Source organism: Chinchilla lanigera, unplaced genomic scaffold (genome assembly GCF_000276665.1).
Source record: "Chinchilla lanigera isolate Chin_1 unplaced genomic scaffold, ChiLan1.0 scaffold00083, whole genome shotgun sequence".
Taxonomy (NCBI): Eukaryota; Metazoa; Chordata; class Mammalia; order Rodentia; family Chinchillidae; genus Chinchilla; species Chinchilla lanigera.
Window position 1 is genome coordinate 3,141,127 of NW_004955484.1, and position 18,591 is coordinate 3,159,717.

Here is an 18,591-nt window from a genome sequence, read left to right on the forward strand (position 1 = left end):
AATGGGAAATGTATCCCTATAATCTGAACTTCTCTACCAGTCCACCAAATTCCCTCTCCTGGCTTTTTAAGGCTCTGTTCATTGTCCCCACACATTTTCAACCTTGTCCATCCCATTAGCTCTTCAACATTTTAACACATTCATACCTGGTGACTAAAATGCTACTGACCCTCTATTCTTCCTCTTCTATTCTCTTATTTCTTGATGGCCAAAAGTCTTGGAGATTTGTTTCTATGGACTGAGTTCTACTACTAAAAGTCTGCAGCCTGACTTCAGGCTCCCTTGAAATAGCTTCCACCGAAGACACTGATGCCCTACATGTTCCTAATCCAAAAAGCACGTTTTGGTCATCATATCTCAGCAGTATTTAACAAATGGACAAGAGCGTCTTCGAGCCACTTTTCTAGCGAGTGAAGTGACACCCCCACTTACTGGTCTGTCTTCTCGGACCACGTCTCAGCTCCTTGGCAGATTGCTTTATTCACCTCTTAAATGTAACTTCTCCACGGTTCTGTGCTAGACCATTTCTTCCTCTCTGTTGTACCAGCAATTTTGTTCATTCTGGTGGCTTTGTCTTTTATCAACTTCCAAATCTGTACCAAGACTTGATATTGAACCCTAGGATGGCAGAAACAACTGCCCACATGGCAACATGACCAGCATGGAACCCATCATCTTATCCCATTGCCAAACACCACGGCTCCACACACCCAGACTGTGCTCTCGGCTCTTCCTCCAAGTTAAATTCACAAAATGGCATTATAGTCTCCCGTTGCTCATGCCAGAAACTCGGAATTGATCATGAACCTTGCTCTCCTAAAGCTAATAGTCATGAACTCTATAGCAGCTATCCATGGTTGTGTCTTGAGTCAACCTAAAACCATCAGTTAAAAGGACAGCCTTTGTCAAGATTTTGGTGACTACCCGAATAACTCTACTGGTCTCCCCCAGGCTCACTTTTTTTTTTTGAGACAAGGTCTCGCTACGCAGTTCAGGCTGGCCTTTAACTCACTGCGCTCCTCCTGCCTCAGCCTCCAGCGTGCTGGGATTACAGGCGTGCGCCAAGCCCGGGTCCAGCTCACTCCGGCAGCTGCCTTACCGCACGTGGTGCCTGGACGTGGCGGGCGGGGTAAGCCCAGTCCCTCAGTGTGTTCTTTTAACTTCATGCTTTGGAAGGTGATCTCTTGATTCCTTCTAGGAGGACAGCGCTGAGGCAGGAAGATCGCAAGTTCGAGCCTGACTCATAATTTTTTTAAAAGGCACGGGGATGTAGGTCAGGGTGAAAGTCTTGCGTTCAACCTCCGCTACCGGAAAACAAACAAACCGGGTTTGCCGTCTTGGGGAAGAAGGGAAACCCCAGGATAGGCGAGGCGCAGAGAGATGACGTCGCGCCTTGTAGGAAGTGACGTCACCTTCGCGTACGGCGCTTCCGGCCCGCGTGAGCGGAGTTTCGCGCCGGCTGGTGGCGAGGGCAAGCGTGGACGGGCTAAGTGGTGCAGGTTTTCTCGAGTACCTTTCTCTTCTCCGGGACCATGGCCACAGACTCTTGGGCCCTGGCAGTGGACGAGCAGGAGGCAGCTGTCAAGTCGGTAAGTGGCTTCGGGCGGAAGAACGTAACGGGCCCACGCGGCGCTGTCTGGAGCCCCGGAGCTTTCCGAGTGGCCCGCGGCCTGCGCGCTGCCGCAGTTTGCCGCGGGCGGTCACCTAGTCGGAGGGCCCGGGGCAAAAGAAACGGCTGCCGAGCATTTTATCTTCATGCGGGCTGGAGAATTGCTCCTGTGGTGAAGTCTGTCCGCGCTGCGTGTGCCGTGCCTCCCAAGGGCGCCGCTTTCTCGTGGTGATTCTAAGGGAAGGCGATTCTTTCTCGTTCAGTGTTTTGGAGCGTTCTTGGGCGACTTTATATTTAACGATTCTTACATCCATGCTTAACGTGACTGGGTTTGTCGCTTTTTGTAGAGTAACAGATTCGGGTTTATCCTCGCTTTTTTTAAGGCTAGAGTCTCGCCACGTACAGTAGGCTGACCTCGAACTCGCAATCCGAGCTCAGCCTCCCGAGTGCTGGGATTACAGGCAGGGGCCACCGTACCCCGCTCAGATTTAGATGTCATGTTTCAGTCAACTGCACATATTGGAGGGAGACACGAATTGTTTCATTGATGTTTAAAGTGATGTTTAGTTTCATAGGTTGCTTTTTATTACTGAAGATCTATTCACCTGGAAGGTATAATGTAAATTGTTGGTTTATGTCCAAGACATTAAGTTTAGGTTTGTTTGGTGATAATAGACTTTTGATTTTAAGAATGTTAATAGAATACTTGGGAGGCTGAGGCAGGAGGATCATATGGCCCAGAGTCCGAGGCCAGCCAGATATACATAGCAAGACCCTGTCTTAAAAAATAAAGCAACAAGAGCCGGGAATGTAGCTCAGCGGCACAATGCCTGCCTGGCAAGCGCAAGGTCCTGAGTTCGATTTACGGTAACAAAAACAAAGCAACAAAAAGAATGTAAGGTTTTCTTTGTTTTATGGTAGCCTTACCAGACTTTTTAATGCGTGAATTACATTGCTTCTCCAGCCATGGTTTGTTTTGTTTTGTTTTGTTTGCTCGAGACAAGGTCTTGCTATGTAGTTTAGGCTGGCCTTGGACTCAGCGTGTCCCAGGCTGGCCTCAAACTCCCAGCGATCGTCCTAGCTCAGTGCTGGCATTATATGCGTGCACCACCATGCCCAGTCCTCCAGCCATGTTTATGGCTTCAGGAGTATTTTCAGTTTGTCAGCAGGTATTTGAAATGGTCTAAGTCCATTGGAGTATAGGAAGCAGATTTACAATCTAGATAGAAAGGCTAGAAGGGGGAAAATGTTATCAGAATGGTAAGGATAATGTGATGTGTGAGCTTTTGAGAAATAATATTTATGAGTAGAAAAAACAGGTACTTTCTTGTGAGCTGGATGTTAGAAAGTGAATCTTGTTTGTTTGTTTTTGTCTTTTTTTGAGACAGGGTCTGGCTTTGCAGTTCAAGCTGGCCTTGAGCTCACTTTGTAACCCAGGCTGGCCTCCAACTCACAATGATCCTTCTGCCTCAGCCTCCTGAGTGCTGGGATTACAAGCATGCACCTCCATGCCCTGCATGAATCATATTAAAAACAGGTGTCTTAGTTAGTTTTCTCTTTGCTGAAACAGAATACCCCACACCCAGATTTAAGGAAGGAAGCTCACAGTTTGTGGAGGTTTCAGTCCATAATCAGCTGGTTCCAAGGCAAAGTGGCATAGCAGAGGGGCAACAGTTCAAGGCCAAAAGCGCGGAGAGCAAAAAGAAGAGGAACAGACCTCCTTCCGGAACTCCTTTATATTGTAAGCAGGCTACTCAAACCATCTCCCTGCCCTCCTGTTGCACAGGTTCAGTATGTTTACAAAGTGAGAACCCTGGCCCACTGTTGAGTCACTTTTTATATTTTTGAAGTTAAACTTCCAAACTTCTCAGGTTGACACAATGAATCAACCATTACAACATCTTGGAGAGTAAACAGCCACCCCAGGACATGTCCTCTATCCCCCTAAGATGTAGAATTGCTGAGTTACTTAGTTAAGCCGCTAACTTCTCAAGTTGATACAATGTATCAACCATTAGAACAAGTGAAGGTAAAAGGCATTTTAGAACAGAATGTGCCAAAGTGTTGGACAAGAGTCAACTCATTTTTGCTCAACCTTAGGTTGGGGTAGGGACAGTAATGAAAACATTGCAGAAAATCTACTGCGAACCTTAACCAAGGACTCAAGAGTAAAGTCTGTATTTAGCAGGTTTGCCATTTTTAAGAGAAATACTGACAGCTAGTGGACTGCAGAGAGCAAAATGTATCAGAAGGAGTGACACCTAAATGAAAGGAGATCAATGTGCAGGTTACTCTGATTGCCCAGAGATTGAGGACATATTTTGGGCAGTGGAAGTGAAGATGAAGGAGTGGAATCAAAAGATATTGTGAGCTGGGCATGGCGGCACTTGCCTGTAATCCTAGCACTCTAGGAAGCTGAGGTAGGAGGGTCACAAGTTCTAGCCAGCCTCGTCAGCTTAGCAATTGAATGAAACCCTGCTTCAAAAAGGGCTGAGAATGTAGCTCAGTGTGAAGGCCCTAGGTTCATTCCCTAGTACCTCTGAAAAAACTACATATAAGAATTTGCTAATGTAATACAAAGAACAGAAGGGAGATAAAGGCAAATGTTAGTATCTTCAACCTTTATTCTCCAGGCATTGTTACTAAGTGCTAGTAACAATAATAGGAAAGTGGGCAGGAGGGCAGATTTGGTCTAGAGAATAAGTACGGGTCTAAATGTTGTGAGTTCAAGTAAAGTCGGTATCTGGAAAGCACTAGAAGTTTTCAGTTAGTTTGGTGATTTGTCTCGAAGACTATAATTGTGCTTATAACTATGATTTCTTTCTTTTTCTTTTCTTTTTTTTTTTTGGAGACAGAGTCTCACTCTGCAGTTCAGGCTGGCTTTGAACTCACTTTGTAACCCAGGTTGGTCTTGAACTTACAGTGATCCTCCTGCCTCAGCCTCCTGAGTGCTGAGATTATAGGCCTGAGCCATTATGCCTGGCTTTTTATATTTTTGAAGACAGGATCTCACTGTAATTCATCCTGGCCTTCAACTCAATACATAGTCCTTAAACTTGCAATACTCCTGCCTCCGCCTCCTGAGTGGTAGAATTACAAGCTTGTACCATTGTGCCCACCTTCAAATCTAAAGGTTTTAAAATGTGTGACCCGAAGCCGGGGACGTAGCACAGTGGTAGAGCACCTGTATAGTATAGGAGGCCCTGGGCAGTACCACACACATCCAAGGTGACCGTAATCTTACTATGATGTGAATGTTACCAGTATATTCCTAAACATAGTTAGTATCTGGTTGTAACCATCCTGCTTATAAATGGGTTTTTTATTTGTTTGATTAATTTATATAGGGTCTCCCTGTCTTGCTCAGGCCAATCTTGGACAGCTGGGTATAAATGTTTTAAACAGTGCTTCCTGATGGTTGAAGATGCCTCTTTTTTATTTAAAAATTTGTTTTGTTTTGTTTTATTAGTACATTGTAGGTATATATAATGATGACATTCATCATAGGGAGTTTGTAGCTACACGATAGGTTTGTGAATCTTTTTTTTCCCATTTCCCTTCCCTTCCACCTCACTTCCCCTTTTTATTTATAAAAGCTTTGTTTGCATTTTTTCCTTCTATTTTTTTTCTTGCCCCTTCTTTCTTCCCCACTCCCTGTCCCTTGTTCCCTTTCTCATTTGAACATTTTCTTCCCATTTCCCAATATCTATTATATATTTTAGTCCTTATTTACACTTTCAGTTTCTCACACCAGAGAAAGCATGAGCTATTTGAACACATGTGTCCAATTTATTTCACTTGAGTATGGTCTCAGGGTGCATCCATTTAGCTAAAAATGTCTCAAGCTTACCCTTTATGGCAGAGTAGGACTCCATTGTATAAAAAAGTCACATCTTCTTTAACCATTCATCGGTTGGTAGGCACTTGGACTGTTTCCAAGGTTTGGCTATTATAAACTGTGCTGCTGTAAACATCAGTGTGCATATATTGCTGTGGTATGATGCTTTCCTTTCATTAAGATACCACGAAGGGGAATAGCTGGGTCAAATGGAACCTCTAATTTTAGGTTTTTGAGGAATTTCCGTACTGATTTCCATAGTGGTTGCACCAGTCTACACTCCCACCAATAGTGAAGAAGGGTTCCTTTTCCCCAACAGCCCTGCCAGCATTTGTTATTGGCTGATTTCTTGATAACAGCCATTCTTACTGGAGTGAGATGGAATATCAGTGTTGCATCTGTCAGATAACCAGGGATGTTAAACATTTTTTCATATATTTGCTGTTTCTACTTTTTCAACTGAAAAGTACCTGTTCATTTCAGATGCCTATTTTTGAACTAGGTCTTTAAATTTGGGAGGGTCTGATGTATTATCTATCTATTTATTTATTTATTTTTAGTTCTTCAAATATTCTAGGTAGTTCTTTATATATTCTAGATAGTAGTCCTTTGAGGATCAACTGGCAAAAAAAATTTTCCCAGACTCGCTTGTCTCTTCACTCTGTTGGTGGTTTCTTTTGCTGTGGAAAAGCTTTTTATTGGTTCCTTTGTTGACGATAAAGCAACTGAGTGTGTTTGGAGTTGTTTCTGCAACTTCTAATTTGTTCCATTGATCCTCAGGTCTGGTTTTTTTTTGCCAGTACTATGCTGTTTTTTCTCACAGTAGCTTTGTAGTTTGTGTGTGTGTGTGTGTGTGTTGTGTGTTTTGTTTTGTTTTTTGAAACTAGTGCTCTCTATGTAGTTCAGAGAGTTTAACTCACTGTGTAGTCCAGGCTGACCTCAGAGTTATGATGATCTTCCTGCTTCAGCCTCCCCAGTGCTGGGATTATAGGCATACATCACTATGAGGTACATCTCCAGCCTTTTTTTAGGGCTGTTTTTTGTTGTTGTTGTTGTTGTTGTTTGATACAAGGTCTGCTCATTTGCCCAGCCTGAGCTTTAATTTGTGATCTTCCTGCTTCAGCTTCTTGAGTTGCTGGGATTGTAAATGGGTAACACCACTCTTGGCATCAGTCAGGCTTTCTGGAGATTACACTAATCAGTGTGGTCCAATTAGGGGACTCCAGATGGTCTCAATCACATTTTCCAACCATCCCAATTGAAGTTATTACAGCCCCATTGTATACATCCTGAGGATGAAGAGTAACCAGCCAGTCGTTAAGACCTGGAAAAATACCTTCCTGGATCCAGGTCAGTTTTCTCATTGGCCATCAGAGAAAGGGTGTCTCCCCCAAGGAGAGAGTGTGTGGCTCTGCTTTTTCTCTGGAAAAGCTGGTCTCTGAAGAGCTCAGATGAATACTCTTACTGTGGGGCTTCCTTCTCCCAAAGGCCCAGAATAGGATCAGTTGGGAAAAGTTCAACTAGGACGGGGAATGATTATTTAATGAGGTGTATAATCAGCCCTCAGGAACCAGTGGTTACCAGAAGGTTAGTGACTTAGTATGTCAACTCAGGGGGTGGGGCGTGGGCCTATGAGATGGCTTGGAAAGTCTCAGAACCTAACAACACACCTTTATAATACCATCTTTATAGCCCACTTCTTCCTCTTCCCAATTCTTAGAACACAGAAAATTAGTTCTTGCAAAAGTAGAGACGTGACTGCAAGTTTATTAATTATTGATCTACTGGCACTTTCCTTTGCAACTTACTAAGCAAGTTTGTATTTCAAAATTTAAAACATTTTCCTATCATGTACTTGGCTTTGTCAGTTGTTTCATTGTAGTAAGTTTGCAGTGCTATGGATAGAATCCAGGCCCTTCATTTTATTTTGTTTTTGAGGGTCTTGCTATATAGTTCAGACTGGTCTTGAACTTAGTATGTAGTCCAGGCTGGCCTCAACTTGTGGCGATCTTCCTGCTTCAGCCTCCTGAGTGCGTGCACCACTATGCTTGGCTTTATTTTTTTATTTGAAACAGGGTCTAATTAAGTTGTCTACACTGGGCTCAAACTTGCAGTCCTCTTGCCTCTGTCTCCCAGAGTGCTGGGATTGCAGAGGATTATAGTTTATTTTCTGTTCCTTTGATACAGTGTAAATTTCAGGATTAAAAAGGACAAAGCAGGGCTTGGAGGTATAACTCAGGGTAGAACACTTGCCAAATATTCTTGAGGCCCTGAGAACAGTCCCCAGTGCTTCCGGCAGGGTGGGGAGCTTATTGAAGTGTATAAGTGATACCATTCTCAGGAAAGAACTGTGATTGATTGTACCACTGAGAAGACATAATATTTAGTAAAGATCAGACGTTCCAGAAAGAGTATACCTGGGAGGAAAGCAGAGGTTTTGGATTCTTTTATACTTTCTCCCTGTCATGACATTTAGCACCCCAGCCGAGGCTCTTAGCAGTTCTGTCTTGAGCACAACAGACGGGCTCCCTGAGTGTCCTGTGCAGCAGTTATTGCTAGAATGTCCCTGGGGAGCTCTTCCTTGCCCAGCCCTTCTTTGACTGGGACCTTCGCTTACTCTTTCTCCTTTTGTTCCTATTCAGATGAGCAGTTTGCAGATCAAGGAAGAGAAAGTCAAACCGGATACCAATGGTGAGTCGCTAGTGCCTGCCGGCCAGTACAACCCAGTACACGTACACGTGTGCTCTGTTTTGCCCTCACAGGTGCAGTGAGCAGTGCTTTCCTTTAGGGGCATGAGACAGCCCTGGAGCCTAGAGCCTGAAATTAGATTTCATTACTGAAGAGGTGAAATGTCCACTTCTCGGATTTTCCTAATCCCTGACTCCCTTAACAGCAAGAGTTACTGTTACACTTGTTCACTTACTGCTGTTATCTTGAAATATTTTTAAATTTTAAAAAAACTGAATCTGGGCTCCACACTCAGAAAGTATAAAAAGGTGTGAGGTCTCACCTGCAGCCTCCTGTGTGGTCCTTTGCTGGGGTGTCCTAGTGAAGCGCCGCGAAGCTTGGGTGGGGGATGAGGAGTAGCAGTGTGTCAGCTCAGGGTTTGGAAAGCCCGGGTGTCCGCAAGGTTGGCTGTCTCCCAGGCAAGGAGGAGGACTCTGCTGCAGGCCTCTCTCCGGCTCTCTGGTTTGCTGCTGTTGGGGGTCACACGGTTTGTAACTGCATGTCCCCTGTCTCTGCTTTCATCTTCCCATAGCAGCCCCTGGGTGCATGTCTGGTGCCCAATAGTGCCACCTCTTTGTGGTGCTGGGGACCGAACCCAGGGCCTTAAGTACGCTAGGTAAGTGCTTTCTCTCTAGGGTACATCTCAGCCCTCAGTTTTCCCTTCTATAAGGACCCAGGCATATTGTTGGGAGTTTTTTTTTGTTTTTGTTTTTCTAAACTTTAAAATGTCAATATTTGCTGAGCGTGGTGGTACACACCTGTAATTTCAGCACTACTTGGGAGGCTGATGCAGGAGGATCTCCATGAGTCAAGGCCAGCCTAGACTACATAGTAAGTTCAAGGCCAGGCTGAACTACATAAGCAAGACCTTATCTCAAAAAACAAAGGAAAAAAAACAATTATAGAGTCACATACATGACAGGTGACAGTCTGCCCTTGCTATCAGTGATAATTGGATTACGGCACACACTAGAGCAGTAGTCTCCAAACTTTTTGCTTTTTGGTGCAAGGAACCAATTTCATGGAAGATGGTTTTTCCATGAGATGGGGGAGAGTATGGTTTCAGGATGCTTCAAACATCCCCCAGGGTTGTAACTATAAAGGTTGTTGGCTCACACGCTGCTCAACTCCTGTATTGTGGCCTGGTTCCTAACAGGCCAGAGATTGATACTGGGCTTCCTCTCTCAGGGTGGGGACTCTTGCTTTAGAAACCTTAGCTTAACTAATTATACCCACAGTCACCCCATTCCCAAATGAGGTCACATTCTCAGGTACTGGAGGTTAGAATATGAGCATAGAGATTTCAGGAAGACACAGTTCAGCTCATAACGCCCCATCTTGTGAGTGGCCACTGTTACTGGACTTTGGGCATTCTTCCATAGTTTCGTTATGCAAAGCAACAATGCTTTGTTAGTACAAACATTGATTCTCAAGCCAGGCATGGCGGCCCATGCCTGTAAATCCCAGCACTCAAGAAGCTGAGGCAGGAGGATTGCCATGAGTTCAAGGCCAGCCTAGGCTACATAGTTCAAAGCTATCCTGAACTACATAGCAAGACCCTGTCTCAAAAAAGAAAAGAAAAGATTTATATGTCAGAACATAGTATTTTCTCTGTTTTATAACTACATGGTACTGTACTGTGTGAAACATAGTAATTTATTTAACCGGTCATCTATTGTTAGTTGGTTAGGTTTGTCGCATTCTTTTGTCTTATAAACAGTTCCTTATGGAGTAATTGTGAACTTAAATTTTTTTATGTGTGCAATGTTTTTGTGGGATAAAGTTCCAAAAGATGTATAGGACAAAGGCATATGCATTTGCAGTTTTTATAGGTGTGTTCAGAATACCTCCATCTATAAGTGTCACATCAATTTGTATTTCTAGCAGCACCACCTGTAACTCTGTTTCTCTTTAGCCTCATCACGAGTATTTAATCAGACTTACCTATTTTTAACCAAACATTTAGAATTTGGCCAACCTGATAGTTGTGTTTGCTGATTGAAACCTGTATTTCACTTGAGTAAGTCAAGTGATAAATTTTTCTTAAGCACTTAAGAACTCTCTAGAAGTACAGTCTATTAAATATAAAGAAATGCCAGTTTTGGGGGCTGTGGATTTAGCTCAGCGGCACAGCGCCTGCCTGGCAAGCGCAAGGTCATGAGTTTGATTCCGGTACTGGAAAAAAAAACAAAAAACCTCCAAAAAATGAAATGCCAGTTTCTATATTTGGGCCACTGAAACAAGTTTTAGTGTTTTCGTTGTCCCGCCTTTTAGGTGGGTTTAAAAATTGCTTTCTAATGGCAGCTGTTTTCTTCTATAGGTGTTGTCAAAACCAGTCCCACTGCAGAGAAGACAGATGAAGAGGAGAAAGGTAACACTCCGAGCCCTGTGGCAGGGACGGAGCCTGAGCCCAGCCTTGCCCTCCTGGAGCTGGTGGTGCTGAGTTACAGATGAGAGGATGAGGGGCTCCGCCAAGGAGGAGCCATAGGGAGACAGAGTGCTGGTCGCAAGTGCTGTGTCCTGGAAGCCACAGAAAGTGTGTCCAAAGTAGTGTGTCAGCTAGAGGTAACAGGGCAGTTAAGAGAGTAACTAGTGCCAGGTGCATTGTGTATTCCTGTAGTCTCAGCTGTGTGAGAGGCTGAGGTGGGAGGATTGCAATTTTGAGGCCAGCTTGGGCAGCATAACATAATCCCACCTCAGAGAAAAATCAGCTACAAATTGACCATTGGATCACTGTGGCATGTGGAAATCATTGAGGACCTTAGCAAGGGCTGTTGAGGGTACACACTGAACAGAAAAGGGAAGGAGAGGAAATGAGTACAGATAGCCCTTTTTGGGAATGTTCCAGAAGAGTTGGGTAATGAATGGGACAGGTTTATAAAGAGAGAAAGGGGGACAATGAATGGGAGGAAGCAGGTTTGTAAAGAGATGATAAACCGGGCACGCCTGTAAGCCTGTAGTCCCAGCACTCGAGAGGCTGAGGCAGGAGGATCATCGCAAGTTCGAGACCAGCCTGAGCTACAAAGTGAGCTCAAGGCCAGCTTGCACTGCATAGTGAGACCCTGCCTCAAAAAGACAAAAAAAAGAACAGAGAGATGGTAAAATAGGTTCAGGTGCTGGTGGGAGTGGCCCAGTGAGGGGGACCGGTGATAGTGCAAGGAGGCAGTGCAGAGAGCAATGTCCTGTGCACAGGCGGGGGTGAGCCCCAGGTGGGCAGGGGTACAGCAGAGGTCAGGAGTGAGAATGTGGAGAACTTGAAGGCTTGCAGAGAGAGGAGAAGGTAGCATGGAGGTTTCCGGACCGAGATGAATTAGGAAACTATGGAAACGAGAAGCCTCGCTGAGTCCATCAGCCCACCTGTGCCTTGTAGTCAAGAATGTAAGGGGAGCTGGGCGCAGGGGCGCTGCCTATAATCCTGCCACTCTGACAGGATAAGGCATTGAGAGCTCTGTCCCCGCCTACGCAGTTTTGGCAATGTAGTGAGACCCTCTCTGGAAATGAAAAATAAAACAGGCTGGGGCTATAGCTCAGTGCAGGGGCCCTGGATTCAATCCTAGTGCCAACAATTAAGAATTTACAGGGAGGGCTGCCAGTGTGGGTGTTTTCGTCAGCCATGCATGGCTGTCTGGTGCTGGGGCTGAGGGAGATGGAGCATTTTCACACGGTGGGGCTGGATTTGATGTAGCTACAAACTCTACTGGTTTCTTGGACAGAGGACAGAGCCGCCCAGTCTTTACTCAACAAGCTGATCAGAAGCAACCTCGTCGATAACACAAACCAAGTGGAAGTCCTGCAGCGGGACCCCAGCTCCCCGCTCTACTCGGTGAAGTCTTTTGAGGAGCTCCGCCTGTGAGTATTCACTGCTTTCAATGGCTCTTCCTTTCTAGTCCCTCCTCATTGGACTTCCACTTGTTTCTTTTGTTTTTTAAGTTTTTATTTACTTATTTTAAAGGTAGCAAGGTTTTACATTTACTAATGTAGGAAAAAGAAGTATACACTATAGGGTGGCCTAAAATAGTTCAGTGTACTTACTTTGAGTAAATAATAATTCAGTTGATCCAGTGGGCTAAGCATGGGGATAGCTCAGTGGTAGAGTGCCTGCCTCACATACCTGGGTTCCATCTCCAGCAACACACACACGTGCAAACACATGCAGAGTGAAGACGTGTAAACAGTGTCACAGTGACACTGTTCTTCTGCCCCTCTCTTGGCAACCCAGTTCTCCTCTTCCCTTTTTTATTTGAGACAAGGTCTCACTATATAGTCCAAATTGGCCTTGTACTCACTTTTGTAACCCAGGCTGGCCTTGAACTCATGGCAGTCCTCCTGCCTCAGCCTCCCAAGTGCTGGGATTACAGCCTTATAACTGTGTGCCACCACACCCAGCTATAGGATTTATATTCTTTAGAAGGATTTGTTAACTACTTTTAAAAAGTGTGTTAAAGGAGTCTACATTCCTATTACCAAGAGTGGAAAGCAACTTTTGACAGTTCCAATTTTAAAAAAAGTCCAGAACCCAGAAGTAAGCCTCACGGAGGGCATGTTTATGGCATTCTGCTAAAAAAGGACTTTTAATATAGTTTTAAAAGGCAGAGAATTAGGAAGGTCCGTACCATGTGTTTTGTTTCTTTCAGTAAGTAAAGTGGTATTTATAGGTGGTTGGGTTAACGTGCAGCCGCTGTGCTGGCTGTTTGGAGGAGCACAACACATGCCTACCATTCCTACTGCGCACCAGGATCCAAACCATAGAAAAAACTAGTGAGTAAGAATATGGTAGAATAAACGGATTACTTGCCTTTGTTGAACAAAATCTGTAGCGTGGTGTGCTTAGTGGGCACACAGGCTACATTCTGCTGTTACTGAGTAAGAGACATTGAAAATTAGCTAAGTAGTTGGTAGTGAAGTAATTGTGCAGAACAAGTTTTTTAAAGTGTAATGTTTAAGGTTTTCAGGAAATTAGACTTTTCTCTGTGTATTTCCCCTATCCAGGACTTTATTCACCAAATCTGTCATCCCTGCTTGTGCTCTTAAACTTACCAGGGCAACTAGAGAGGCGCTGTTTTGTTTCCTGAGACTGAGATTTTGTCCTTCCAAGATAGTGGGTATTTTTAGGTTCCTTTCATCTAAAAGAGTTGAGCTCTCAGTTCAACCACTGATGAATTGTCCTCTTTAGGTTCTCTCTGAGTTAGTTGTTGGAAGCTAAAGGAAACAAAGACTAGAACCTCAGTCACCTAATATACTTGGAATTTTTATCCTTAAAAGATTTGAAATCTAGGCCAGGCATGATGGCCTATGCCTGTCATTCCAGCATTAGGAAAGCTGAGGTAGGAAGATCACCTCAACTTCAAAGCCACCCTGGGCTACATGCTTGAATTTAAGGTCACCCTGAACTACATATCCAGACCTTATCTCAAGACACCAAAATTTAAAAAAAAAAAAAAAATTGAAATCTGTAAAATAAAAGTAATGAGTCAGTGGAGGCCATTAGATTGCCTGAGTCCTGATTAGCTAATGGTTTGTTTCCTTGACAGCCAAATCAGAAACTGCCTTTTTTCCCTATAAACAGAAGACAACAATTATTTTCTTTTTTCACTTTGTGTCTCAGAACTGATATATGCCAGAAGAATTTACCTTTTACCTGTTAATCTCTAGGAAAAGCTTAGAGAAGTACTGATTTTTCAGACTTAAAGTTGGCTTTTCTTCTTCCTCCTCCTCCTCTTCTTCTTTTTTTCAGGAACTCATCATGTAGCCCAGGCTGGCCTTGAATTTGCAGCAGCCATCCTCCTGCCTCAGCCTCCTAAGTTCTGGAATTACAAGCATGTGCCACCAGCCTAGCAGTTTCGCTAAGTCACTGAGTTGCCCAGGCTGGCCTCAAACTTGCCATCCCCTGGCTCAGTCTCCCAGAGTGCTGTGACTGTGGGCATGTGCTGCCACACTTAGCTTGAGTTGGTTTTAGATAGCATTTTCAAGGCATTAAAAAAGTCTGATAGAGGTACGAGGCATCATTCTTGTAAGACATAAAGGAAAAGAGAAACTGGGAATGGGGAATAGAGAAAAGAAGGAAAAAGAAAAAATACAGATAGTTAAGATCGTTATACTACTGATTACTCTTAATTCATTGAAAAGTTTGTGCTAATATTATTTGGACAGTTACATGCCGATACCTTATACTCTTGAGTAACTAATTTAAAGATAACAATATGCAGTGTATTAACCATTGTTCCCCTCCTGTTTTGTTTTGAAATTTTATTTTTTGTTCTCTTTAAAAGACATAACGGAAGATAGGATTATAGGCCTTAAAACAATTTTAGCTACTAAAATCCATCCTATGTCTTCTTTTTCTCCTAGGAAGCCACAGCTTCTCCAAGGAGTCTATGCCATGGGCTTTAATCGACCGTCCAAGATACAAGAGAACGCATTACCCATGATGCTCGCTGAACCGTGAGTGAAGATCCAAGTGACCTTTCAAAGTTGGTTTACTGATGTCGCCGTGAACTGCTGTTCCTGGTGCTGAGTACCAAATAGGCTGTTTAGGGGACGTGTTTCAGGCAAATAGCTTGGCAGGTGCAGAGAAAGTCATGGATTTGGCTACAGTTCTTATCTTTCCCACTTAAAAGTAAAAACCAGTAATGATAGTGCTTTGTTTTATGTAATATTAAAAATTGACTTTTTAGAAGTGATTTGAAGCTGGACCTGGGGTAGTACACTCCTGTCATCTCAGCCCTCTTGGGGGCTGAGGCAGGAGGGTTGCAAGTCTGAGCCCAGCCTGGGCAGTTTAGCAAGACCCTGTCTCAATGAAAAGGCAGGGTTGTTGGAGCACTAATACTGAGCGACCTGGTTCGCACTGGAATCCATCCCAGGATCCGTAACTTGGACCCCCTCAGTTGCCTCTGGCCCTCTCCATTGGACCATAGACCTGAGTGGCTTTGGCTTCCTGTCTGAACCCTGACCTTTAGCTGCCCAGACCTCTCATCTTGATCCCTTTCCCTCACACCTAAGCATGGCCTGGGTGCCCCAAAGTGAGGCAGGCAGCCTCCCAGCCAGGCCCTAAGAGCCAAATCCACAGGCTGGTCCCACTTTAAGTGTGCGCCCAGGACTGACTCAGGCCCTGGTTCCACTCTGCCTGCAGAGCTGGTCCCACAGACCTGGACCTCAGGCTTGAAATGTGGCGAGGGTTGCTTTGCTTTGCTTTGCTCTGCTTTTGCTCTGCTTTTGCTCTGCTTTTGCTCTGCTTTTGCTCTGCCCTGCTCTGCTCTGCCTTTTTTTTGTGCTTCAGAGACACCATACTATTTAATACCTATTTTTGATTTAAAAAATAAAAGGGCTGAGGGACCGGGTGTGGTGACACACCCCTGTAATCCCAGCACTTGGGAAGCAGAAGGATCACCACCAGTTTGAGGCCAGCCTGAACTACATAGAGAGATCCTGTGTGGCGCCGGCGGGGATGTAGCTTAGTACAGAGGCCCTGGGTTCAGTCTCCAGCACCACCAGAGAAAATTATTTTGACGTGTGTGAGCCCTACAGAAAGGGTGTGATGGACAATACCAGGAGCGCCTCTGTAGCCTTATCTAACAAGTAAAACCTCAGTCCATTTTCTTCTCTTCTTTCTCCCTCCAGCACTACCTCCCTCCCCTTCCTTCTTTCCACTCTCCTCTTTCTCTTTTCTTCCTTTTCTTCATCCACCCAGCAAATAGAAAAAACGAAAGCAAAACATGGGTCTGGTCAACAGTCAGAACCCCGTAAAACCTTCCTTTCCTTCCTGTCTCCTGCCTGCTAGGACTGAGCTACGACCTGGGTGGGTCTTGTCCCCTTAGGTTTCTTTGCCCTTTTTTTAAATGTCTAAAATGCCACCAGTCCCCATGACAGTGGATCACATGAAGTTGTGCGCAGGTTGATGACTTACATTTCCGTGGAGATAGGAAAAGTGAACATGCGAAAGGAGCCGAGTCCTGGGGATGTGTCGGCACTGCTTCATTCCGTACTCTGCTTCCTGATTTCCCGGGGGCCCTGGGCACAGAACGAGGGCATCCTGTGCTAGAGTCGAGAAGGAACGTTGCGTGTGAACCCATCTACAGTAGTCACTATTTCCTTTATAGTAAAGGTGTTTTTTTTTTTTTTGGTTTTTCTCCGGTACCAGGAACCGAACTCACGACCTTGCGCTTGCCAGGCAGGCGCTTCTGCCGCTGAGCTAAATCCCCAGCCCCGTAAAGGTGTTTTTTTAATGACCTATAAAAAATGTTACCCTGTAATTTGTGCTCGGTGCCAAAAAATGGGATAATGTATATAAACAGAAAGGGGGAAAATGTCCCGTCCCCACAACGAATAATTTCGTGCTTCATTGTTTTGCCAATAATCGTCTCCTTTCTGTCCCCCCTCCGTCCAGCCCACAGAACCTAATCGCCCAGTCTCAGTCCGGCACTGGGAAAACAGCTGCCTTCGTCCTGGCCATGCTCAGCCGCGTGGAACCAGCAGACAGACATCCTCAGGTGGGTGCGATGGGAACCCTGGCTCACCTGCCTGGGAGGGGACACCTGCTGACCCCTCAGGCAGAGTGGGTGCATGTACCCGGCCCCACCAGGCAGAGTTCATGTGGAAGCCGCAGCCCCAAGCAAGCCAGGGCTCCCAGCAGGCCAAGCTCTCTCCCAGAGGCTTGGTCCACTGCCAGAAGGAGAGCCTGGTGGCCTGTGCGGGGCAAGCCTGTAGTCTTGCTAACTTCATCCTTTCTGGTTTCTCCATCAGTGTCTGTGCCTCTCCCCAACATACGAACTGGCGCTTCAGACGGGAAAAGTGATCGAGCAGATGGGCAGATTTTACCCGGAGCTCAAGCTCGCTTATGCTGTTCGAGGCAATAAATGTGAGTGTGAGGGATGCAGTGTAAGCAGGGTGGGGTGCTAGGTATTGATTTTGAAGATGTGGTGATGTATCAGCTTCTAGTTCAGCTGGACCCTAGCGTCTTGTTACATTGCTCTCAGCGAATCAGTTTAAGTACAGACATTCCTCGTTTAATGGCTGAGTTCCATTCCTGCAACTTGATCTGAGGAATTATATGTAGTATGTACATCACAATATTTAGAACAAAGAAATGGTCAAAGGAGGCCAGGCGTGGTGGTACATACCTGTAATCCTATCACTTGGGAGGCTGAGGCAGGAGGATTGCCCTGAGTTCTACGCCAGCTTTGGTTACATAATGAGTTCAAGGCCAGCCTGAACTACATAGTAGAAATGCTATCTCAAAAAAAAGGAAAGGGTCACAGGAAACCCTTGACCATATGACTTTGCTTTTATTTGTATAGCTCCTACATGTAGTACTACAGTGTATAACAAAACATAAAACTATAGTACTGTACAGTACAATCAGCAAAAATTATAGTACTGTATAAACAAGGTGTATGGTACAAAAAAAGACACTAAGGCTCTATCAACAAGAAGTAGAGAACTGTATAAGAGAAAGATGGGTCGTAAGTGCAGTGGCATGCCTCAGTCGAAGTCCAAACAGTCTTTAAACAGGTAGGTCATTAAACAAGGGATATCTGTACTTGCTGGTTTGCTCACACTTCTCTCCAGTGCTCCCCACAATCCTAGGGTGCAAACCTACCTTACACTTGCTAAACAGACACCCTACCACTGAGCTACTCCCCAGCCCACCGCTCCTCTCCAGTCTTAAGATTTTAAGTTGTTCAGCAATGAAAACTCTGCAAGGCTCCTGGAGTTTGTTTCTCATGTACTGGGAACTGAACCCAGTATCTTTACACTGAGCTATAGTCCCAGCCCCCCGTTTTAAAAACAAGTTCTTACTAAGTTCTCTAGGTTAGGTTTGAACTTGTGATCCTCTCTTGCCTCAGCCTCCTATACTGCAGGTCTGCATCTGGAATTCTTCACTAAAAAGACAGAATTTTGAGTTCTAGAACCTGCTTAGATTAGCAGGACTGGGGTGGCAGGTTGGGATCAGATTCCTTTAGCAGTAAGCACCAGCTTTAGTAAAGAAAAAACTGGGAGATCCAAAAAAATGAAATATCTAGGAATCGATCTAATGAAGGGTGTAGAAGACCTCTACATTGAAAATTACAGTACTTTGAAAAAGGAGATTCAAGTAGATATCAGAAAACGGAAAGATATACCGTGCCCTTGGGTAGGAAGAACGAATATAGTGAAATGGCCATACTTCCAAACTGCAGTCTGTTATACAGATTTAATGCAATCCTGATCAAAATTCCAATAGCATATCTCACAGAATTAGAGAAAACAATCCTAAAATTCTTTTGGAACCAGAAGAGACCTAGAATAGCAAAGGCAATTCCGGGCAACAAAGGCAAGGGAGGGGGTATCACAATACCTCACTTGAAATGATAGTATAAAGGTACTGTGATAAAAACAGCATGGAGGGGCTGGGGATTTAGCTCAGCAGCAAAGCGCCTGC

At 44.7% G+C, this 18,591-nt stretch overlaps 1 protein-coding gene across 1 annotated transcript in view; it reads left to right on the forward strand.

The window, feature by feature from the left end:
- Positions 1 to 1,417: 1,417 nt before the first annotated feature.
- The window catches only part of LOC102030315 (ATP-dependent RNA helicase DDX19A), a 27,310-nt gene continuing 10,136 nt past the window's right edge, over positions 1,418 to 18,591 (forward strand). The window contains exons 1-7 of the mRNA XM_005403476.2: positions 1,418 to 1,589; positions 8,090 to 8,138; positions 10,495 to 10,545; positions 11,888 to 12,023; positions 14,523 to 14,615; positions 16,558 to 16,660; positions 16,914 to 17,028. Of these exons, the coding sequence (XP_005403533.1) occupies positions 1,533 to 1,589; positions 8,090 to 8,138; positions 10,495 to 10,545; positions 11,888 to 12,023; positions 14,523 to 14,615; positions 16,558 to 16,660; positions 16,914 to 17,028 (604 nt within the window). The 5' untranslated portion in view covers positions 1,418 to 1,532. The remainder of the gene's footprint in view (positions 1,590 to 8,089; positions 8,139 to 10,494; positions 10,546 to 11,887; positions 12,024 to 14,522; positions 14,616 to 16,557; positions 16,661 to 16,913; positions 17,029 to 18,591) is intronic.